The sequence below is a fragment of the Alligator mississippiensis genome, chromosome 7 (genome assembly GCF_030867095.1).
Source record: "Alligator mississippiensis isolate rAllMis1 chromosome 7, rAllMis1, whole genome shotgun sequence".
NCBI lineage: Eukaryota > Metazoa > Chordata > Crocodylia > Alligatoridae > Alligator > Alligator mississippiensis.
Window position 1 is genome coordinate 43,290,795 of NC_081830.1, and position 18,305 is coordinate 43,309,099.

Genomic DNA, 18,305 nt, shown 5'->3' on the forward strand with positions numbered 1-18,305 from the left:
AAAGAAAATAAGTTAGGCATCTTTAGAAATTGTAACTAAGGGATTTATGTATTCACACCCAATAAAAATACTCAATGATCATCTTTGACAACTAATTTCCTTAGGCATTTTTTTAAAACCTTACTGCTGATAATTTGACTAAAAGATCAGAACAGCACTGTAGCAAGCGCATAACTCAATAACAATACACAGAATTTCTAAGGAAAATATACAAATACTGGTTTTCACACAGGGTAAATATTGCCCCTTCACCTTTAACAAAGATATTGGTCATTCCATGATGAAACATTTGTATAAACACCCAGATAAAATATCTTCCAATGCATAACCATCCACTGAGTGTTGCTGGTGCAACATTATTCCCAATATGCGGTGGATCTGAGTCAATACAGCATTCCCTAGTCTTTAACAGGAGATATATTGGCATATGCTTTAAACACAGAAGGTTTGTGGTTCAATCCCCAGTGTGTCAGCCAATATCATAGTTAACAGAACCATATCTAAGTTAAGAGCTTCATTTAATAGACAGAACTTTTGGGAGAAATTGCTGATCCCTCACAGCTCACATATGGGGGTTTTTGGCACAGCTAACCACTTCTCCCACTTCCTGGTTTCTACGGATGTTCCTTGGGAAGAAAGGTCTCATATAATTGCAATATGGAGTTCTCTTATTACATCCCCAATGAGTGCTTGGTGGTATCACATTAAGGTATAATTCACTGCATGTTTCTACTGCTATTTTTCGGCAGTTTAGGTACAAGAAATTAGAAGTGTTATTTTCAACTATATTAACTATGGTTCTTACATTTGTTGACAGTGTTGAGCATATGAAACTGAAATCTTACAGGGAGGAAGCACCTGGGTTCTGTTCTTGGCATTCCTCAAAGTCTCCCTGAGTGTTTTATAATACTGTTCAACCTACTTAATCAAGTAGTTCATTAAAGGTTGGCAGAAACCTTTTGCTGCTGTGAATTCACTTAGCACAAACTTATTTTGTTCATAGTAGTTGCCATTTCCTCTTCAAATTTGTAAGTTTACTATGCATTAATCCCTTGCTGCAAGTTTGTCAGCCTTTCTTCTATACTTGGGTTTTTGTTTTATTTTAAATTTTCCTAAAGGAAATTATTTTAACAAAGCTACTTTCCTCTGAGGGTTGTTTCTTCTTTTCTGCTCTTGTTACTTTCAAGACCACCCAAATTATTATCCCCTTCTGTTCTTGGATGAATTTGCTTCAAGGACTTTGTTTCAGAATTTTATTTTGCTCTCCAACTACTAGGTCTTCACTACGTTTTAACGCTGTAGCCAAACTCCAAGCAATTCCCTATTTTAGGCATTTAAGTCACTTTGTAGAGGTCCCTAAGTCACAATGCAGGAAGCCAGAAAGAATTCCTGCATTTTAATTCTAGCTCTGCCATGTGGACAAAGCATGCCATAGTTCTGGTTTCTTCATCTGTAAAGAGACAATGATTTTAATACCTACCTATAGTATGTATTTTACGTTGAGAAAATATAATCGGCTACTGCTCACCTTCTTAAAATCTCTAGACTTCTGTGACAGGCTCATGCCCAGAAAAGCCATTGATAGGTGGTGTGTGTACCCTGTTCACCTGGCCATGGTGCACTTTCCTCCTCTTGCCTGCCAAAACTTGCTGCTTCTATAAGATTGTTTAATTATGGGGAGTTGGTACCTGTGGTCACTCAGTGATTGGATGACTCTGTTTGATTTCCATGAGGCTTTTCCTCCCCTACACCCCACCCCTTTCCACTTGGGGGTTGCTATCAGACTTTGATGATGGGCCTGGTTTCCACTTGGTTCTTTTCCTTCTGGGTGCTCTGTAAGGTTTGAACCTGCTTAGCATGGCACCTGTGCCTCTGCTTCAGAGGATTACAACAAAACAGATAAATGAACTTAAATTGTTGAGTCTCCTTACTGAGGTAATGAACTTAGTCCAGGGTGCCTTGTGATACCACTTCTGACCACCCTTGTCAGGGCTCCCTGCACCTACTGGCAGGTTGTTTCTGGTTCGCAGGCTCTTTTTGCCTGTGCCCTTTGCTGAGTGCTGCACTGCTTGGGCTCACCCGAGATAGCTCTGTGCGAGTTCTGTGCTCCAGACTCACTGCTTTTCAGGGCATTCCTGTTCCGCAACCTTCCCTGCCCATCTCAGAACACCAGCAAGCTGTCTCTACATGGCTCCTTTGGCTGTTCTCCTGCCCAGCTCCTCCACACCATCATCTCCCTTCACCATCTAAATGGTGATATTCCACATAAAGAACTTGGCATGGGCTATGGCCTGGCAGTGGCGAGATTCTCTTCTCTGGCAGTGGAGGAGGAATGCGTGGACCCCCTCCTTTCATCCTGGTGCATTCCACTTCCTCTCTCTTTGGCCCATTCTTTAGCCTTCTTCCTCTACGTGCTTCTCTCCTCATTTTTTACCATCATGTAGTCCCTTATGCATAACTTGAGCTCTTAATTAATCTTACTAGTCTGAAGAGAGCATTTCTTGTGTTGTTCTATTCCCTGACCACTGCACCTGCTTGTACCTGTTTGCCTTTAAGCTGTAAACTCTTTAGAAAGAGATTCTTTGAAAAATGACTAGATATTAGATCACAAAAATAATAATCCTAATAAACATCTTTGTAGTGCTTTGAAAATGTAAAGTGGGGGTCTTTAGTCAGAACACTTGTACTGAACACACCTCCCCTGAATACATTTTGCATGGATTCACTGGGTGACCATCGGAAATCCAAACTTTTCTGTACCCTTGTGCCCTCCTATTTGGGTAACAACACTTTCATTCTTCAGCCCTGCCTTTTCTCTTGTATGTAGATTGTAAAATCCTCAGAGCAGGAAGGTCTCTTGCTATGTGCTTGTATAAGAATCTAGCACAGTGGAGACCCAATCTTGTTTGGATCATTAGGGTACTAGGAGTGCTGAGTAACACCAAGATGACAACCGTCAGGCTACCAGTTCGGAGACTTCATGGAATTCATATCCTTAGGTTTGCAACGAAACCAAGCAATCTCTATGCCCTCTTCCTGTTTACATGTGTCTAAGTGTCAAAAAAGCTCCTTTAATCTTTTGTTTCCCCCTCATTTTCTTACATTAGTGTCTACAACAGCTTGACAGATGGAGTGCATACTGTTAAATATACATTTTATCTGTTTTAGCTGGGCATGATCTATTGTTTATTACACACAAAAATATGTTAAATGTAACATTACTAAGGTCACAAAGTCAAACAGGCAGGAACTAGGAAACTTCAGAGTTAAGGTAGCCTTCAATTAATTTCACCTTCCTGTCCGAATGCATTATAAGATGGTCTTTAATTAAACAATCGCATGTTATATTTTCTACAGCTTTCCTTCCTCATGCAGGACACAGGTTAGACCAACATTTCTCAACCTGTGGGTCATGAGCCAAAAGTGGGTGTGAAGAATATATGAAAGGGTCACAAACAAACTTAAAAAATGGATTCTCCTTTAAAGGAGAAAAACATGGCCAACCATGTGTTTTCCCTTGCAGGCTAGCAAAGTTCCAGCCTGCAAGGGGCTACTTGGGGCCCCCTCTGCCCCCCCACCCCCACCCTACACACTATGGGGCTGGGGCCTGGAGACCAGAGGCAGCAGGCTGGGAGTAAGGGGCGCTGGATCAGAACTGGCTATCAATGTTTACAAACGGGCCCTGATACAAAAACATTGAGAGCCACTGGGTTAGACCATACTCCCCCAAAGAATAACTATTCACTATCTTCATCTTACTGTTTAATGTGTGGTTCCTATGCCTTGTTTATTGCAGATTAAATAATTAATTTTTTTGGCCTTTTCTATCCTACTCATTGATGATATATGAGAATCTCACAAACACACAGATTAAGTACAGAGGTTCAAAAAGCCTGAGGCAAAATTGATTCAGTCTTTATAGGTTTTTCTAAGCTGCATAAATTGAACCAAGAAACTGAACTGACATTCAGTGGTCTGGTGACCAAGACAGGCAGAAGCCTGCACTGGCCCAGGCCAGGAATCTGGGGGTGCTCACATGCAGAACCCATCATGGCCACGTTGCCTAATACTGCTGAACCCAGCTCAGTGCTGAACCCAGCCAAGGCATGATTGGCTGCTGGACACACCCCGACCTGCTTTCAATGGCAGGGAGGGTAGAGCCAGCAGACAATCTCTCCCCAGTCCCCACCTCCTCCCCAACTCCAACTTGGTGGGGAGGGGGATGCACCACCCTATCTGGCACTGGTTCTGCCAGCCAGGGTCTGCCCAGTACAGGGGAAAATCCCCACCGAGGAGCTTTTCACCACCTGCAGCCCAGAGCCAGGCTGGGATCACCTCAGCCCCACCTCTTCCTCAGCTGTCTGCCTCCAAGAGGTTTGGGGGGGGCAGGGGGGAAGGTGGTGGGAATGGATTCCCCTGGCCTGACATACACTTCCACTCAGCCAGGGTCTGTTCGGTACAGGAGAGGTAATTCCCCACATGCAGAATTTTTACCTTCCCAAAGCTCAAAGGCAGGCTGGAATTGCCCCATCTCTGTCCCCTCCTCAGCCATCCACCTCTGAGGGGGTGTGTGGGAACACTCCCCACTCCTCCAGTCCAACACCCCACCACCCCATTTGGGCTCTGCTTGGTGTGGAGGGGGGAGGGAAGCCCCTACCAGGGCCTTTGACACTCCTGCAGCTCAGAGCCCAACTGGGATTGCACCAGCCCCACCCTTTCCCCAGCTATCTTCATCTGGACAAATCCTGGCTGGAGGGGGAGCCGCACTCCAACACCTTGGCCTGCAAAGGTGGATGGCTGAGGAGGGCATGGGGCTTGAGTGATCCCAGCCTGGCTCCAAGCTCTGGGTGGGCAAAAAGGCCCACAGTGGGTACTTACCCTCCTGTGGATGTCTGGGGAGGGGGCAGGGTTGAGCTCCTGGGCTGCAAGGAGGGGGAGCCCCCAACAACCTTGCACAGTACAGACCAAGGTTGGGGGGGGGGGGCTAAGGGATCATTTCCCTTCCCCCTGTCCTGCCACGCTTACAGGCGTGGGCAGGAAGCAGGCTAGGTAACAGAGTCTTTAGTGCCTTAGCTCTGTGACAGCACTGCTTTGCTGCAGCAGGTAGCACAGCCCACGGCTGCAAAGCATTCTGGGATGCTAGGGGACTGCGAGTCAACTTGACTCAGAAGAGGATCTTTGACCAGTATTATCACTCCAATTTTACAGGTAAGGAAATGAAGCACATGCTTTGATTCCCCAATCTGAACTCCCCCACTCAGTCCTAATCTCTCTGAATTCCCGTCTTTCCTCCCTGACTGCAGTCCTATCCTCCCTACCTACTGAGTTCCGCTATCCCATCCCTGCAGCTCCTAATCTCAGTTGTCTCTTTCCACTCTTTCAAATATTCTCTCTACCACACTGGCCACATCCCCACTTCCCTTCCTGACTCCTAGTCCACACTTGGTCCCAACATCCCATTATCTGTTCCCTGTCCAACTCTCCTCACATAGTCCATGCCAATTTTTCTTTTATACCTTTGCTACTCCAATCTCCCCCACTATTCTGCAGACAACATCTTATTTTCATGTGCTGAGTAACCCACTGAAGTCCTGGCATGTAGAGTTAAGCAGGTGCGAGTCTTGGCAGAATTAGAATCAGAGGGAGGATAAAGGTTTTTGTCCGTCACTGTTAAATATAAAAGTTCAACATCTTGTTCAGCTCAAGCCTGAACAATTCTACTACTCATTGGAAACAAAGTAAACTGTTATCCAAGGTCTGAGACAATGTCAACCATAAAGAATTTTGAGATTATAACTATAAAGAATCATCAAAGACATCTCCCAGAAGTTTCACTGGAGGAGTGGAGTAATGCTTTTTAAAGAGAACTTTAATTAAGCAATATTTAAACATGCTTATTACTTATGAACATTAACATTATTAATGTTTTCAGGCCTGCCAATAAAGAATTCTTCAGGAATGATAAATTTACTCATTAAAGACAACCAAAAAGGGAACTGGGGCTGAAAGGGAGAGAGGGGAAGGGTGACAAATCAGGGTTAATGTACACTGCTAAAAAGAAAAAATAAAAAGTTCTTTCAATGACAAGAAATCTGAAGGGGAAAAAAAAAAAATGATGTAAGATTTTTTCTTTGGTTTATGTTCTCTTATCGATGGGTAACAAGGGTCTACTATGATCAGAGCAACTTTCAATGTAGCAGCAAACATTTGCAGATAGGACTGCACACAATATGCCATTGCAATAACATTGCAATATGCCATTGCAATAACTAAAATATGCACCCACAAAGTTCTTCTAGTTTTCTTTTGGGGTATACCAGATCCACCCCAGAAATGAGAAAAGCACTAAGAGTAGCATAATCATGTCTGTTTTAGGGCTTTTGAAGATATTTTTGAAGAGTTCCAGGTTTGTGAAACTTGTAAAGCACAGATACTCTGTCAATTTTTTGGAGTCAAAGATATGCAAATGAGGCATCGTTTGTCTAAAAATCCAAATGCATTTATTATAGTTCATGTACAGTCTTGTATACTAGACACACTCCCTAGAGACTTCCAATCTGACAAGTCCTTTTTAATTTCCCCTATTATATTCTAGGAAGTAATTAATGTGAGCTTAAATGCCTTGCTCACTTGTGCTAATTCTGAATGGCATCTTTCCCTTGGCATAATCAAAGTCCTTTTCACCCTCAGCAAAATGCATCACAGCTTTGGAGCTGTGAACATACAGCAGAAGGCAAAGATTTCTTTTTTATTTGGGATGTCTCCAATATTGACCACACGGCATCTATAGCTTCTTATGCTTGTCCCTTAATGGTTTCATTGACTCCGTGCCACGGTAGTTCTGCTTCTCATATACTAGAAGCCTGCTACATCACATCTACCTGTAGCAATATCAAAAGTAAAATGTTAACACTGATGCAATACAGCATTCAGATGAATGTACTTTAGAAGTACTTAGAACATTTTGAAAGAAAGTGATTGGAGCCACATAGTGGAGGTGCCCACAGAAAGCCCAGATCCATTTCTAAAGAGCTCCCCTGTATAAACTGAAGCATTCCATTTCTCCCACAAATACCAGCCAGAACCATGAACATATGCCACTATCAACCTCCTTTAAAAATAAACCTTATATATCTGCATAAACTAGCTCACTTTTGCATGTTGGATTTTAAGGTCCCTAAATCCTACAGAGACCCACATGGGAGACCCAAGTCCATTCAGAGGCCTACTGTAGTCAGCAAACTAAATCTAGAAAATCCAGATTTCATTTCAACATTGAGATTCTAAGAGCAAAAACTTCAGTCCTTACTGAGGACTCTGTTGTCCATGGTACTGCAAGGAGTTTGATGGTAGAGTATGAAGAGCTGGCCCTCACCATTTGTCCAACATTTTCACAGAGTTTTCTGCACAGAGAAGAGAAATATGCAGGATGCTCAGCAACATGAGCTGGGTCTTTACTACCACATATGAACAATTCTTATGACAGGGGTAGGTAATTTTTTACAGCTGCAGGCCAGAATGACCCACCCTGGATTAGATACAGGTGGGTGGGTATTATGGGCCATCTGCTCCCACTGCTCATCCTAGTGGCAGCATGGGGAGATGGCCTGCAGCCAAGGTCCCCTGCTGCCAGATGTCACTAAAGGCCCAGATCTGTGGACCAGCTCCAATGGTTCCATGGGCTGAATCTGGTCCATGGGCTGTAGGTTGCCAAACCCTGATCCATGAGGTTTCTGAGAGGTTAGTTCTTTGAAATACATAGCCGCCTGGTACCAACCTTTTGCTTCCCTTGCTGATATGTGAAAATTCTTTCAAGATGCAAAGGGTATTAAGGTACCTGCCCTTACAAATCCCCCTACCCCACAGTGACTCAACACTGGAAAATAAGTGTATTAGTAATATAGCATCTTATCTTTAAAAGAGGAGTTGATATTTTCATGTAATAAGAGAACCCAGGAACCGAGAACCAGCAACTATGCAAGTTTACATAGTTTTGTGGGAGGGCACCTTTGGTACCTGCCACTTTAAGGGCTTGAGTAGGCAGTAGAGCAGCCTGCAGGTGACTGCTGTGCCAATCGGGGGCATCACATGGCTATCAGGAGGCCACCTGATTGGAGGAGGGCCTAGCTGCTGGAGAATAAGAGCAGGTCCTGAGCAGTAGTGCCAGCAGCTGCTGCAGAGATCCAGAGGGATAACATCACCCAGTTGGAGCTGCTGCTCCCAGAACATCTGGAGGTCAAGGGTATGGGATGGAGGAGGTTCCTGGTCCTGGGGAATGACCTAAAACTATACCTTGCTGGGAAGGATGGTGTGGTGGGATGCCTGTGGTGGCGCAGTCTCTAAGAAATGCCACACCAGTGCCTCCTTAGTGAAAGGCAAGTATGGGGCACCAGAAAGCCGCAGCCCCTGCTGCCTTGTCGGTGACCCCATGGAGGGGAAAGGCTAGGGGAGGACACCCCAAAAGAAAAGCACCTGACAAAGAAGTCAGTGGGACCAAGGGGGTCCAGAGTGGGGCAAGGAGCCCAATGAGGGGCAAGGAACCTTGAGTGGGTGAGGGGCACAAAGGCCAATATGAATGAGGGGCACAGAGCCCAATAAGTATGGGCAGAGTTAGAAGCCAGGGTAGTGATTTGGATGCCATCTTTGAGGCATGGGTTATGGTAAAGGGGAGGGATGAGCCATGTATTACACCCTTGGCATCAGGGCATTAAATGGGCAGCATTGCACATTTTCCCAGCTACTTTGATACATTAAGCAGTGGCAGGAGAGGCAGGTCAAACTGCCCTACATGGGTGGGCAGGCCAACATTGTGAATGGCTTTGAGATGGCCCCCTGTCACAACTTTAATGCAACTCAGAGATCAACAGTCTGTTTTAGGAGTTTCAGTGGCTTGCCACCTTCAACCAAGTGTGCTGAAGGGCTTCACATTTTCAGGAAACAAAGGGCAGAACAGTCAGTCATGAGAATTTCAAGTATACACAGAAGTGTAGATAAGGGATCTACATAAACATCATCTTTCATAGACAGGTGATGAACACTTTCTGGGATATATGAGAGAGCCATAAATATGTTCTACCAATTGTACCTCAGCCCCCGAATGTTATCAGAACTGAAAAACAAAACTTGAATGTTCAGCCATATCAAGGATGAGAGTTCAACTAGCTCTACAGAAGACCACACATTGAGGGGGAGCACATAAGTAGCCTCATCTCTATATATTCCTGACCTCACCTGGGACAACAGTTTTTATTATTTGGTCTGCTCTGCACCTAGATGAGCGAGTCTGCCATTGGGCATAATGACAGAAATTAATTCCTTGTTCAGAGATAAATGAGTGGACATGAGATAAATTCATGTCTATATTTGTTGTAGTTTATACTTTTTATTAAATTTCAGTAATGGCAGACAAAGGCAGCACAAATTTCCACAAGTCAGGTAGAGCAGCTCTATCCAAATATCTACCTGGGCCAGTACTTCTTTACATCTAAAAAATATCCCAACTCCATGCCAAACAAGGAAACTCAAACTCCTTTGTCCAAGAGAAGTAATCTATAAGGTTCCTGAGCGACGGATTCTTGCCACTACCTGGGAGCTTGATAACCTTCTGCTTCCCCTATTGACTTAATATGGCTGCATCCACACAAGGGTGGACATTTGGTTCCCCAGGGACATGAAGCAGTGGTGTATAGTGTGCAAGAGAACGCCTGCGCCATGCCCTGTCTGGCACATAACAGGTTAGCTCAGGTGAGGTAAAGGAGGCTGAGGCCAGCACTGGGCTGCAGCCTTACCTGGGGTCCTGGAGGCCCCTTGGGGCTGCAGCAGTGGCAATCCTGCCGCTCAGATCCTGGCCAGTTGCTGGAGCGTCACTCTAGCCAGCCAGGCTCTGGTTTTGAGCAGCTCACACTGCCCTCACATGTATTACTTCACTTTTGTGTGTGTGTGTGTGTGTGTGTGTGTGTGTGTGTGTGTGTGTGTGTGTGTGTGTGTGTGTGTGTGGGCTTTTTGACCCCTGGATATCCAAAAAAAACCTCTCTGCACTGCTCCCTTGCAAAGTAGAGAACAGCTGAATGAGTGATACATGGTGCTGCTGACATATCTGTGACGCCACATGCTGCACAGCCACAGTTGTCTGGATGCAGCCTGTGAGTGCACAAGCAAAGAGCAAAAGGTCAGGGAGCGGGTAGCACACCCATCTGGGCAGAAGTATATCTTTTGTAGACATGTGTGACCTCCAGGGCTTTTAAAGGGCCATCTGTACCCTTAGGAATGTCACCTAGTATCAGAACAGCACCAATTACAAGGGTCAAACTTGCTCCTGCTTCTTCCCTAGCTTGGAACCCAGTACTGTACTTTGTTCCCACTTGCCCTGTCATGTGCTCTAGACTCCCTAAATCCTGACCTCTGGCCTGCCAGAGGACATGGATAATTGCTATGGACATGGATAATTGCTATGGACCAGGAATGTGATTCTGACTTGCTGGTTATGACCTCTTTGTGCAGCCTCAGCCCCGATCCAGATTTCACGTAAGCTGAGGTAACTAGTTTAACTCTATGTTTCTCAACACCGCTGATGAATCCTTACAACCACCATAGTACCTGAATACCTCAACTTCTCTGAGGTAGGAAAGTTTCTTTAAAAAAAAAAAAAAAAAAAAAACAAAACCCAAAACCAAAAAAAACCTCCTCCCCCCCCCCCCCAAAAAAACAAAACCAAAAAAAACAGATGGCAAACTCAACGTTGCACAAGCCACACATGGTGTCTCCCAATCTTATACCTTTCCTATTAGACCATCCTTCTCAGACACAGCTACAAAATGAGAAAAAAAATAAGTAGTGATAATTTAGAAGGTATGTAACTTGGATCAAGGGAATGTTTATATGCTACTCTTCCACAATCCCCAAGAAGGCAAACCCGATGCATGAAATACACAAAGTGGAGCATGCTTTTAGTTTTATGCATGACAAAAAAGCTAATTTTAAAATGCAAAAGGAAGATGGGAGGGGGGTGGAGATTCAAAATTATGTCAAGAGTAAACAAGCTAGATTTATATTTCTGGCATCATGAACAGTCAGGATTCCTACCAACATGACAGACTATTAGATTCCAGCAGACAAAACAGGAAAAAATGCTTATGATTCATGGCAGGCCCCATTAATTTAAGCAACTGAATACATGCCAGAATCACCAAACAAATGGCATAGCAAGTTTATAAAGGGAAGCTGGTTTATAAAGGGAAGCCAATATCTTAACCTTTCACATATACCATCCAGGTGAATTGGGCAATCCTTTTGGCTGTAATGGAAAAGATCACTATAGACCAGTCTCATAAAGAAGTTATGCACTGCTCATGCAAATAGATTTTTTTTTCTTACAAGCATTCAATGCACTTCTCTGAAATAAAGTATACTAAGCACTTCATTGGTTTACCTCACCCTTTCACCCCATAACACAAAACAGCCAAATTTCCATTAGTCGTTGCTAACTATGCAATCAACTAAAAAGAAAATCTCACTTTTAGCTATGCAGCAATTAAAAAAAATTAACGTATTTCCTAAAAAGTCAAGTGTATTATGGTGTTTCATGATAAGAGAAAACTATTAGTATTACTCTGCTACCTGAATGCATTTTTCCCATAATTACACCATTGATAACCAAATTAAACCAAGTACCAGCTTTGTTATAGAAACTGTAAACAAGCTATACATTTCTGTCTTTCCTGAAACTGGGGGAAAAAAGAAAATAATCTGCATAAATAGACTCCTGAGTACTGAACTGTCATATGAAAGGAAATGGGAATTTGATACATTTTGAAAGCATGTATCAAATTAAATAAATAATAAATACGCTCAATACAAATACTGCCAGAGCAGTGGAAAGGGGTATTAGTATAGCTGCGAATCAGGCCCTAGGATTCTAACAAGTCATCACAGAGTTGGAAATCCTAAAATCAACAGAATATACATTACTGTTCTTCAGAGAAGGAAATGCAGCATAATTGGGCTAAATCTGCTGAATAATGGTTATCCTCTGTAACTAATCAGGAAAATTTTAAATCAGTAGCAGACTAAACGCTTACTCGTATATTAGAATGTGCTCAGTCTCAAAAATATAATCTGACCCTACAGAAATCTGAAAACACTGGAAGACTGAGGTTAGTATGAAGTAAAGTACACTCTTCATCTTCAAACACCAAATATCCTTTGCTAGCTCAAAGACCAGCCCTTAAAATAATGAAGAAATAGTATACACAACTTTTATTGTACATAGACATTTTACCAATGAAAGAAAATGAGAAGAGCTTTGAAAAGAACAATAAAGGATTCCATGTAATTTCATAGAAAATTGCTGAGCTCATTCTGAAAAGTAGATGGAAATATTAAAACTGAATGAAAGAGAATCATGTAGGACTTGAACAAAATTATCAAATAAGGATTTATGGAAACTGTCAGGCAAAAACATATTTCATCCCCAACTGTACTTTCACTGAGATCAAAAGCGACATTGTATTGACTTCAATAGGTACAAAATAAGGCCTTTGATTATCTGACATTCACCCATGTATTTCTCCCAACAATAAACAAACTGATTATGAAGCTGACAAATTCAATGTAGTATCAGATGCTAGGAAATATGCTTACCATACTTTCTATAAACAAATGCAATGTGTTTGTCGGATGTTTTTTTCCTGTGATCAGTCAAGCATCTTTAAATTTATTTCTATTTACACACACACAAGGCAGTGGTAATGTAAAGAAGAACTTTAGTAGAGAATTTCGCTTGTAAGTTGTCATTTTCTTCCTTTGCGCTATATGAAATCCTTATATGTACGTACACATCTACAAAGTAACTCAATCTCCATTTAACCTTGTAACATAGTATAAAAGTTGCATGGAGGACCAAAATTGGTCACTAAGGCCCTAACACACATGCTGGACATCTGCTCTGATGCATGCTGATTAGCACATGTCCAAGCAGACTTGATTAATCAAGTCGGCTGGAGAGTGCTAATTAGCACACTCCAGCAGCCTCCTTATCATGTGTATTCAACATCCCCGTGCTTCAGAATGGCAGCAGGGGGCACTTTATAGCTAAAGCTCATTGAACAAGCTTTAGTTAAAGTGCCCCCACTGCCATTTTCAAGTGTGGGGTTCTGAATACATGATGCTGTAGGTGCTTTAATTAATTAAAGTGATCCCTCCCTTTCACTCCAGAGCATGTGTAATGTAAATCATGATAATCCAGATCATATATTGTAAATATTATTATACTGATAATGATACATTCTTTAAACTGCTGGGACAGAGCATTTCCTAGCATACAATGATGCTACCATGGACTCAAGTCATCATCAGGCAAAACAGTTCCAGAGCTCATGGCTACTACACAATAGCCTTGTAAAACCATCATCTTAAAGCATTCAATGAAGCTGTTCATGAAATGTGTCCTAATGTTCCTAGTTCATCCCTGTATGTCAGACAGAACAGCAAATGTAAGTGAGATGGAGGGAAAAGTTGACTGTTCTGTAGGTATGTAAAGAAACTATAAGAAACTAGGTACAACTGAAGAAACTACCAAAAACCCCAGGGGAAGGGAAAATGCAAGTATTTTAACAAAAGAAAACATCCTAAAGTGAAGCAGAGCAGTAGTTTGCATTACAATGCTGCTCTCTGGATCTAGTCCAGTGGGGACCACTGAGAAAGCATGGACTGAAGTAATGCTTATAAATATCTATTTAACAAAAGTTTTCATCATGTAGCATATTCTGATTTTTTTTTAAGTTTATAGTTATGCTCCTGCCCTCCAGCTGTCATCTGTTCTGCATTGAAAATATTTGTTAAGTTTGATATTTTCACTCTAATTTCTCTAGGGTAGGAACTCTTAGATTTGTCATTCAGGCATGCCCATCTGGCACCAACTTGCTTGGTATGAAATTCCTTTCCTTACACCTCCCCTTTCTGTAGTTTTTAAAGTATTTCTTTCCCTTCCCTTGCCCCCCTTAATAATATAGCTACCAAAGTTCAACACAGGAATTAACCTTCTAAATCTGTGCAGCTTGTTCCCTTCTCACTCATTCTCAGTGTGGCTTCCTTCTCTTTCACGTTAGGGGATCAATTTGCATTTTCCTAGATTAGTCTCAACCCTGTTTTGAGCACAGTTGCCACGTTTCTGTATTGACAGCCATGCTGGACTTCATACAAATGAAGCCAGCTGCATCATTAGTCATTTCAATAATTTCTGGCCCAGTCTTCAACACTTTAAGAGAAGACTTGTCAGTTATGTGTTGCCATTATTACTGTGTAATTCTAATGTCCCAGTTATGCCATTCTAATCCTGCTGCATAAAAAAAAAAAAAATGAATCTGCTGTTAGCATATTTTTAGCCTTCACCAATGTAAATGTTATCCATCAAATAGAACTTTAATGTTCTCACTGCTTTGCCATTTTCTCCCTATTTTCTATTCATGGTGATAATACCGTGCCACACCCCCCCATGCCCCCTCCACCGCCAAATAGTCTGATAGCACCAAAGAAAGCATCTTTGGTGTCTTTTATGGAATCTCCTCATGCCATCTATTAAAAGTGCTCAGAAAAAAAGGGAGAGAAAAAAAGAAACCCACTGTACTGAGACTTCTGAAAAGCACACGTAGGAGTCCTGAATTATAAAAATTTGTAACTGTTAATAGATGCAATGCTCTCTACGTTCTCTGTTTAGCAAATTCCACAGAGAAACCAAACCCACTTGGGTTTAAAGAACTGCTTCTCAAGAAGCAAAGTTTTCTTCCTTTCATTTTAAAGGAGCCTCTATTGAACCTTATCTGTGATAACTGCATGCACTTTTGACAAAGATATTGATTGCCAATGTATACAAAAACAGCAGTGATAACGTGCATATTCATCACATAATTGAAGCCATAAAGGGAACATCAAAACAACTACAGAGCACTTACTGTAGCAGAAAGTTGTGGTCCATTCAACTGAGCATGCAGGATGGCCTCATTGACTGAGTTCCGGATTCGCAGAAGTGCAAGTTCCAGATCATGCGACCCAGACATTTCATTCGTCAGATATTCCAGCGTGGAGATGTATTCCCTCCATTGTCTATCCAGCTCTGACACACTGGCCAAACACCCCCTCATTACATTTAGACAATATCCAACACAGGGTCTGATTAGTGTCAGGCCTTGACAATGTGGACAGTACTGCATCTTCACTAGAGCTTTGCTACATTCCTTTGTGAGGGCAGCATGTTCAGTAGTATTTATCACTTCAGTGCCCATATTTAGGGCCTGGCTTAGCATCCTACTTGCCCAAAGGGATTTTGACAGCTCTGTAACCATGTCTTTAGAGTAATGTCCAAAGGGATTTATATCTTGCCTTGTTAGTCGCAGACACTCTGTATAGTCCTCTGACAGATCTGTAATTCCTGGGTTTATTAGCCGACTGTACACCAGAGGAAAGAGACTGTCGAAGAACCGTAAAACTGCACTTTCCACTGTAGTTTCTGCGCCCAGAATGTAGAGAGAGAGATCTGTAAAAAGTTCTTTGACAGGCTCAACAGCTTCTTTTGCCATAGCTCGGTAAGCTGTCTCAAACAGGGAAGTTGTGTGATTCTCAGCAAAGCGAAGCAAGGACTCAAAGGCCTCTGCAACAAATAGAGACATGAGGGAATGATAGGAAAGTGGTTTTTTTAACTGATCAGTGCACAGGAACATTGTTAGTTTTATAATTTTACCAGGTATAGTGCTCAAGCAATCTAGGCTTTTTAGGGCCTGATCCAAAGCCTGTTGAAGTTAATGAAAATATTCCCATTCATTTAACTGTAGCCAGTAACAGGCTGGATAAGACTATGCCACTTTAGTGCCTGCTGTTGCATGTAAGCAGGACAACTAGATACATTTACAAAGAATATTATTATTCACCAATAACTGACACCCCTTTCCAGTCCACAATGAGCACTGCAACATTCCAGTTATCTTGTATAAGTTACTATGGAAATCAGGCATAGAATTCTTCAATAGGAAAACCCTTTTGATGAGACATGTAATGGTGCAAGTTATGTGGTGGGTAAAAAATGATAGTAGAAGGATTTCTCCCTGATGAAAAGTACTGTAATTTTGAGACCAGTTCGATAGTAATGGCTTTATCAGACCATATTAGCAATTTTATAATATTTGCATTTAATAAAAGACAGCGAATATTCCTTGTGCAGTCTTGTCATGCAGCAGCCTGTAACATTATCAGTCAGTGATGAAGCATAATAAAGTTTTTTTTAAACTCTAAGTGAAAACTAAAAATCACTAAAGTGATAATATATCAGTCCACAGGTATTCTGATTTTAGCTCGCTCCAGCACATCTCAAATATTACCACATTTGAAATAACTTAATTAACAATTTAGAAACTTTATACCATGCAATTTAAACACTCCATGTTTCTGTAACCATAGGTTCATGATTAATTTGCTTCCTGTCTCACAATCTACATGCTGTGGAAATCCTGTGTCAAAAATAAGGAGAAATAAGTCATTTGCAACCCTCTAAAAGGTCCATAAAAACATACTGTACAGTTGTTCTGATTTGGACAGCTAATATAGAAAGTAAATACATGCTATAATGAAGATTTAGGCAAGGCTGACATACAAAAAACAACTTCAGATAGGCCCAGACAGCAGCTCAAAGAGAACTTGAAAGATAAGTGAATATGAAATAAAAGTTGAAGCCTCTATTCCATAATGCTGTGACCAGAGTGCTAAGGTGTTCCTTAAGACTACTTCAGGGATGCAGGTTACAGAATGAAATGTGAGCACACTGCATGATGTACAGCTATCCCTCACAATGTGGACTCTGTGTTAACCTCTGCTTGACCTGCTTTCAGGTTGACACATGAGAGGACTATAAGAAACAGTTTTTGAAGAAATTTGCAGGACAAGAAAATGAAATTACAACCAAATGAAGCAGTTTATCTACTTTAATCCCCATCAAATCTATGATTAAGATAAATGTCATTTTAGATTATTTCTAAACCTTTTAAAATTGTATTAGACAAACTCTCTATGCGCGAGTCATCACTGTGGACTTCAATGGTTGGAAGGGGAAAAAAAATTATGACACCAACTTTGAATGATACAGCCAATAAGATTGCCTCTCCTTCTCCTTCCCCTCCCCCCCCCCCATCATAGAGAGGGGATAATCTGGCAGATAAGGATTTGTTACCTTGATTTATTGTCACTGGGACATCACCATGTGGTCTGGTGTAATTTGGTACAAATGCATTCCCTCTTACACAGGGGTCATATGATCACAAGAACATAGGGCTGGAAGGAACCTTACAAGGGTATCTAAATACAGCTCCCTGCTAAAGGCAGGATCTTCCCTAACTAAACCATCCTAGCTAAGCGTCTGTCCAACCTGCTCTTGAAAACTGCCAAGGATGGATGTTCCACAACTTCTCTGGGCAGCCTTTTCCAATGCTTGACAACCCTCATAGTCAGAAAGTTCCTCCTAATCTCCAACCTAAATTTCCCCTGCTGTAGCTTGAGGTCATTGCTTCTAGTTTAGCTCCCCTTGGCCACAAAAAGAAAGCCATCTTCAGCCTCTCTATAATCACTGTGCAAGTAAGGGAAGACTTATGAAATCCCCCTTGCATGCTTCTCTTCTCCAGACTAAATTACCTTAGCTCTTTTAGCCTTTCTTCATTGGTTGTGGCCTCCAGACCCCTGGTCCTTATTTGTTGCTCTACACTGGACTCCTTCCAAACTGTCCACATCCTCCTTGAAGTAAAGGCCCAAAATTGGACACAGTACTCCAGGTGAGGCCTCACCAGTGCTGAAGACAGCAGAAGAATCACTTCCCTTGATTTGCAAGTGATATCATTGTTAATACAAGTGTACTGGTGGCTTTTTTAAGCAAGAGCACACTTTTGGCTCATATTTGGCTTATGGGTCAACCATAACCCCCAGGTCCTTCTCTGCAGTACTGCAGTCCAGCCACTCATTCCCCATTCTGTATTTGTGCATGCAGTTATTTCATCACAGGTGCAGGACTTTGTACTTATCTTTGTTAAATCTCATCTGATTGATTGTGGAGTATTTCTCCAGTCTATGCAGGTCAATCTGAAGCAGGTTCAGCTGGACAGGGTCACTGTGCCTCAAGCCAATAGCAACGGGGCCTTCACAATGACAACAAATGCCCTTGTGGAAAAGCTCAAACTGTGCCCCGTTGCTGGTTCATGTCCATTTCTATGCTACCTGGTGGCCTTCAAGCTCTTCTGGTGATGACATTGCCTTGAGATGGCTGAAAAAAATAC

The 18,305-nt window shown here is 42.1% G+C and overlaps 1 protein-coding gene across 1 annotated transcript in view; it reads right to left on the reverse strand.

Annotated features, from left to right (window-relative positions):
* The window catches only part of LOC102559211 (glypican-5), a 674,170-nt gene that overhangs the window by 487,482 nt on the left and 168,383 nt on the right, over nt 1-18,305 (reverse strand). Inside the window, exon 3 of the mRNA XM_059730916.1 lies at nt 14,949-15,643. Within this exon, the coding sequence (XP_059586899.1) occupies nt 14,949-15,643 (695 nt within the window). The remainder of the gene's footprint in view (nt 1-14,948; nt 15,644-18,305) is intronic.